The 7,171-nt window shown below is 42.1% G+C and overlaps 1 protein-coding gene across 1 annotated transcript in view; it reads right to left on the minus strand.

Moving 5' to 3' along the window:
- Positions 1–1,742: 1,742 nt before the first annotated feature.
- LOC114052188 (putative short-chain dehydrogenase/reductase family 42E member 2) overlaps positions 1,743–7,171 on the minus strand; it is a 31,541-nt gene continuing 26,112 nt past the window's right edge. Inside the window, exon 11 of the mRNA XM_027874665.1 lies at positions 1,743–1,994. Coding sequence (XP_027730466.1) covers positions 1,743–1,994 — 252 coding nt within the window. The remainder of the gene's footprint in view (positions 1,995–7,171) is intronic.

Consider the following 7,171-nt stretch of genomic DNA (forward strand, 5'->3'; position numbering starts at 1 on the left):
GCTAATTGGTTGAGTAAAAAGACATGGCTGGCAATGACTGGATTCAGCAGGTCTCTCTTATAGTTGAATTCTTAAATTATGACCCACTTTTCAGAATAATAACTGCTGTGAGCAAGACACACACATGAACACACATACACACAAACTTACTGTGTGCTCTCCCAAGACTACACACATATTTCAGCCTTGTAAATTAGGTAGAAACATTTATACCCCCTCCAAAACTTGTACTCACCCTTCATTTGCCTAGTGTCACAGAGAGGGATTAAGTACTCAGAGGAGAAACAGGACAGGGCACAATCCAGACTTTGGATTCCTGTGCATGTACTCAGAGAATGCTATGTTTAGACCAGGACCAGTGGATCCCCACAAACTGGCATCAATGATATTATATATATATACTCTTTATTCTATGTACACATGGATATTACATATGGTTATATACATATTCTTTTACAGCCAGATGAAAAAAAATCAGAACCAAAAACTGGTACCAAAGTGACTTCAGGCACAATTTCTGCCAAACAAGAAATGCAGCCAAGACCTGATTAAGCAATAGTTGAGACATACCAGGTTCCCTCAGGTATAGAGAACAATACATGAATAAGAGTTTAGTTAAGGGGGTGGATCAAATGGGATGCAGTTAAATTGGGTCTAACTCAGGGATGCTAAATTGGGTTTAAACTGGGGTTCTTAACTGGGGTTCCAATAGGTCCATTGATAGATTTGGGGGGGCAGCCAATGAACTTGGATGGGGTAAAAAAAGTTACATCTTTATTTTTGCTAACCTCTAACTGAAATTTAGTATTTCCTTCAATTAGGAATTTTTAAAAAATAACATTATTCTGAGAAGGGATTCGTGACACAAAAAAAGGTTAAGAACCCCTGATCTGAATTCCTAGATATTAGGCCAAGTCTTGAATAAGAGGGAAAAGGCAGTGGTGTTGAAGTTTAGGGGTGTAGGAGAGCTGGGACCTCGAAATAGTGACACACAGGTCCTGCCAGAATGAATTCAACCCAGGCCTTCTTTCAGCCAAAGACAAGGTTTATTAAAGATCCGCCATATTGGCCAGACTCTTAAGGAATCTGAACATTTATGATGCTCATATTAACAAGTGGGCTAGAGTGAATCTCAGCCATTGGCCAGATTAAATCTCAGCACCTTAATGGAGACAAGATGGATCTTATATACAGAAAGACTATGGGAGAGATCGAGGAGTGGTCAAGTAGTTTGGGGTGACTGGAGGAGGGTCTGGGAGAAGGGGTGTAGGGAGGAACTTGATGGGAGTGACTGGGAGGTAGAATGGGGTCTAGATAGGATCAAGGGTGGAAAGTTGCAGGAGGCAATAGGGAGGTAACAGCAGTGAAGGTTGGGCTGGGTTAGAGGTAACAGAAGGTCAGTTGAGACGATTGCTGGAATGATGCCTCAGGCAAACACCAAAGACTTGATGGAAAAGGAGAAAACTCAAGGAGAGTTGGGGTGGGTGGGTGGGGTTTTGCAGGGCCCATACCCTGTCAGTGGGATGTGTTTTTGGACTTCCTGAAAAGAATTTGGATGCCATCTCATAGCTCATGCCTTCTTACCTCCTTCTTACCACTGGACAAGTCTTATATGAACTAGCTGGTATACTGTTTGTAGGGGCCCAGGACTTGCTATCTTCCTTGGTTCCTAAACTGGACCATTTTATTTCAGGTCTAGATCCCTCAGAATCAATGAGCCTGCAGTGCTTGGGCTGTGACTGTCACATGTGATTTCCATGGGAAAGCCCCAGGAATGAGGGGTCTAGGAGGTACAGGGAAAGCAAGAGTGCACCAAGGAGGCAGATGAGGGCCATCAGGAATCTCAGAAGCCCTGGGCTGTGATGCTGCCGCTTGTGCCTGGTCTGGATATAGTGGTCTACTGAGTCAGCAAAGGTGAACTTCTCCGGAACGTAGCCAAGTTGGTCACGGGCCTTTCGGATCTGGAAGGTGTGAGTCACGGCGATACTCCACACCTGAGGGGTTAAGGTTAGAGGGAGCCTTTGGGAAGAGTGGGATGGAGTGGGAGAGGAAGGAGATATAGCCCAACCCTGTCTGCTAGAAGGTGGTCCTGATGCTGGGCAGGCTGAAGCCTCATGTGCTTTTTGTGAAAGTTAACTCTAATTCTTTCTAATATGGAAATCATTGAAACCCTTGTGAGCTAGGGGGTAGGAGGAAGGGTCAAAAGACCTTTCCCTGAAAATGCTGTTGAGAGAAAAAGAGGGAGAAATTTCAAGGAGGGATAATTCAGGAAGGAAAATACAGAGATTTGTTGTTGTTCAGTTGTTTTCCACTCATGTCCAACTTTTCGTGACCCCATTTGGGGTTTTCTTGGCAGAGATACTGGAGAGGGTTGCCATTTGCTTCTCTCACTCATTTTGCAGATGATGAAACTGAGGTAAACAGGGTTAAGTGACTTGCCCAGGGCCACACAACTAGTAAGTGTCTGAGGCCAGATTTGAACTGAGTTGTTTACATAGTATCTCTTCCATTAGAATATAGGGTTCTTGAAGTCAGGGAGTGTTTTTGCCTTTATATTTCTTTTTTTTTTTTCCCCGCCTTTTGGTGAGGCTATCAGGGTTAAGTGACTTGCCCAGGGTCATACAGCTATTAAGTGTCATATGTCTGAGGCCAGATTTGAACTCAGGGCCTCCTGACTCCAAGTCTGGAGCTCTGTCCACTGTGCCACCTAGCTGCCCTTTGCCTTTATATTTCCAGTGCTTACCACAGTGCCTGACACAAAATAAGCTCTTAAATGCTTGTTGACTCACCTGATATATAATTAAATCCTTATTGCTTATTTCACCTTGGGCAAGTTACTTATGTCTTTGGGGCTCAATTTCCTCATTTATAAAATTGGGAGGATTGGGCTGAGACCTTTAAAGTCTCTTTCAGCTCTAAAGCCTATATTCCAAATAATAGCTCATGTTTATATATCAACTTATAGTTTATAAAGCATTAGTCTAGACATCATTACCTTGGGAAGTAGATAGAGTATTATTTTTCCCTTTTTTTACAGATGAAGAAACCAAAGGTCAGAATTTTTACTTTAGAAAGCCAACAAGTGATGGCATGCTGTCTTTACTTCTCTCTGGCCATCCTCCTGCAGCTCATCTTTTAAGGTCCACCTCTTCCATGAAGTCTTCCTTGATAACCCACACTGCCCCTGTGCATACTGATTTCTCCCTCTCTTAAATTCTTTAGCACTGACACAGTGCCTCATGTTACAGTACGTACTATTTTCCAGCTATTACATGTTATTTAGTCTTGTCCTTCCTAATTCCCCACAGTGCTGGGCACACAGGTGATTAAAAAATACTTGGGCATATGCTTGATTTTGCTAGGTGATGTTGAAAATCCCTGCCAGTGGGATCAGGGACTCGGTCAACCTGGGGAGCTTAGATTTCCCTGTAAGCTTTGCTTTGCCTACTCCGTTCTACAAACATAGAAGGGGCTTTTGAAAGATTACCTTCCCTAGACACATATCCAGACTTCCTCTCAGATAGGCAGGCAGCCAGAAACTGGGCAGCCCAGACAGAAATATCTAAAGGGAGGGAGGGAGCCCTGAGGGGCTGGTGAAATGTGCCAGGACCTTCCCTGGAGTATGGCTGTAAATTTTCCCTTCTGATTAAACGTTCTCCTTCCACAGATTGTTATAATTATGCAGAACTGATTTCTCCTAAGGGCTCTTCTCTGTTGTCTAGAGCTAGCCTGGTACCGATGCCAGATGCAGGATTCAGGGAATGAGAACAGAATCTATGATGACAGACAAATGGGAGGTGAGGACCCTGTGTTCCAGGCCCACCTCTGAATCCTCATTCTCTGATTTCTGAGTTGGAAGCTGATCACGATTCCATCTGTCTTTTACTTGTCAATCAACCAATACGTATCAGTAGTTTTTGCTGTACTTGGTGCTATGAAGACACAAAGGAACGTAAGGCATGGTTTTTGCCCTCAAGGAATTTAATATTTAGTGAAGAAGTCAGTATTAACTCATCTGGAACAAAAAGAGACCACTAAAGAGCTAAATTGTATAGTCATGTCTGTAGTATTCAGAGAGAAAGGAGAGAAGTCTGTACAGGAAGTGGGGAAAAGGCTAGGGGGACCAAGAACTTTTTCTGTGGACTGGAGATCAACAGACCCCCAAGGGGCCCATGGATAGATTTTAGGGAGGGGGCCCATAAAATTAGATGGGAAAATATTTTGATAAGTATATTTCAATATTGTTAGTTTCCTTTGTTATCCTATACATTTTATTTTGTGTATATAAAAACATTTTTTCTGAGAAAGGGTTCATAGGCTTTACCATACTGCCAAAGGGATCCATACACAAAAAAGGTTGAGAATCTGTGTTTTGAAGCGTGTAATTTTATTTAGAGAAACACCGAGTTTTCATGTCTAACGTGGGATGGGAAGGTAAAGAGGTTTAACTCCTAACCATTAGGGGATGTTTGGTTCCTCATCTGAGCCTGAGGTACCCACCTGCCTGTTGGACCATGTCTTAGACTTCTTCCCTGTTTGGACCCAGTAGGTTAATGATAATACTCCCTGATGCATCACTTGAGCCTCACCTCTTTGGTAGATTATAACCCAGATGGACTTCCCGCAGTTATGACTGTCTACTTACCTTAAGAGCCCAGCTCCTTACCTCACCTAAGAAGCCTTTCCCGGTACCTCCTCAGTTGGAAATCTTTCCCTCCTTGGATTTCTTCACTGTGAGTCCCTCTGTTTGGTACTACAGTTTTTGTAACCATGTCTTATCCACTCTGCTAGACTGTAAGCTCCTTGAGAGCAGGGACTGTGTTATCTTTGTATTCCCAGAGGCTTATATAATATATAATATAATTATATAATAGGTGCTTAATAAATGTGTATTCAGCAGAATTGAATTGTCTCCCTATGAGAAACAAACATGAATGTTGACTCTGGAGTTAGTTCCGCTGAGTAGGACAGGAACAGGGAGTAGACGTTATTTTTATTGATATAGATGATGAGGCAGATAGGAGTGTTCGAGGCAGATGGAGCAAACAAGATGCAGGATGTAGGATATGAGAAAGTGCTCAAGAAGACTATGCATTGAAGCCCCCCACCATGGGCTTATCTGTATGCATTCACAAAGCACCTTGGACTACCTGACATTCCAGAACAGAACAGCTCTTCCCTTCCCCCTCTTCTGTTCCCTTTGCTCATCTGTATGGACTATGTGACATTCCAGAGCAGCATTCCCCCTCCCCTCTCTTATTCCCCCTTCCCATTTTCTTAAACTGTAGTAGCTCCCCGCCTCTTTCTCCCTATCCTGTCAAACTGTATACAGACCAGACACACAACCCAGCTAAGTGCTCTGTCTTCCATGGGGAGCAGGGCCCGCTCTGACCTCCCATAAGGAACAGAGTCCACTGGGTGCATCACCCCTATAAATACCTTTACTTGACTTGGAGACGGTCTAAGCGAATTCCTTCAAAACAACACGGCAACACATACCTATTCTTCATCAATTCTGGTGGGGACCTGTCTTTGACTTGGACTTATCTTAGGTAAGACTTCTCTTGCAGTAGGCCCCCTAGCAGCTGGCCAGATAGGCTGAGGGGGCACAAAGGGGCTCAACGCCCGTCTCTGGAGATTCCCTTAATGTGAGGGACGCCTCGTTCGGCAAGCTTTGTCTTATTCCTTCCCTCCCATGGGATGCTGTGGTGGGTGGGAAGGGATTCTGTGGCCCTAGAGAGCACTAGCTTTGGTCTTTTACGTTATGGGTCAGTCTCCTGTGGCTAGGGACTCCCCTCTAGGTTGCCTGCACTGAAACTAGGGAAGCTTAATGAGAAATTTGTTCTCCAGGAGTTAAAGAAAAGGCACCTAACATTCTATTGCAACATGGCCTGGTCTCAAAATAATCCAGAGAATCAAGAAAAGTGATTTGTGAAGGGGAATTCCAAACAAGCCTTTCCAAACTTTTGGACTTCCTCTTTCCCTGTCATCACCTATGCACTATGCTTGTATTTCTTTTCCCACTAGGCATCCTCCTGCAAAATGGAAACAAATTTGGCTTACAAGATCTTAAAAAGAGATGCCTATAAATCTGTAGGAAGGCCTTATTAAATCTAACACTAGATAAATATTGGCTATGGTAAAGATATTGGTTATTGTGATTTATGATTATTATATAAAATCTTAAACATCTCCTTGTACTGTTCAATTATTTAATTGTTATTTAAGTAACTCTGAAAGCTCTGGAGGTTTCTGCCTAGGGAAACCAGCCACACCCTGTCAACATTCAATCAAATTCCTTAGGTCTTTTTGCCTGGACCAAAAAGTCTTAGGATATTTTAGCCCAGCACATTTTAAATTAACCTGATGATAACAGGTGTGATTTCAAACTGTTTGTAATACTTTATATGCATTTTCTAGGATATGCAGCTTGAAATTCCCAGGAGGATGGGTATGGAGAGCTGGAATGCTTAGGGCAGCTCTTTATCTGATAAGTTCAAAGGTAAAAGAGACAGGGAACTCCATTTCTTTAAGGAAGTAGAGGGAAAGGTTATTAGGAGCTGGGAATTGTCACCACATGTCTTTTAAAAAAAAAGGAAACAGGTGAATTATAATCTTTTCTTTTAAAGTGCTAAGAGTATTGGGCCTTAGAAATTAAAATATTACCATTAGTGATTATGAATCCAGATTTGATTTGATTTAAACCAAAATTTGTCCTGAAGGAAATAAGAATGGGGTCTGAGAATGCTCTCATTATCAGAAATATTATGATAAATTACAACTTAACAGGAAAAGATACTTGCTATTTGGCATTAAGAAATTTATTGGCTGTATGGACCCAAGAAAGCCCTATTTACCTCAGTTTACTGTTCTGTAAGAAGATAATAATAGAACCCACCTCCCAGGGTTGTTATGGGGATCACATGATTGTAAATTGCTTGGCACAGTGTACAGGGCATAGAGCATAGAGCAAATGCTATCTGAATGTTAACTGTTTTTTATTATAACCATCTACTCAAATTCTTATCAACTCTATGCAAGAATTTTCTGTGTTGTGGAATTGCTACTGAGTAAATGGGAATCCTGGCACCAGATAAGGGTGTGATCTTCAAGTCTGCTTCATCTAAGGATATATATATATATATATATATATATATATATATATATATAT

The sequence above is a fragment of the Vombatus ursinus genome, unplaced genomic scaffold, assembly GCF_900497805.2.
Source record: "Vombatus ursinus unplaced genomic scaffold, bare-nosed wombat genome assembly UNPS02014807.1, whole genome shotgun sequence".
Classification (NCBI taxonomy): domain Eukaryota; kingdom Metazoa; phylum Chordata; class Mammalia; order Diprotodontia; family Vombatidae; genus Vombatus; species Vombatus ursinus.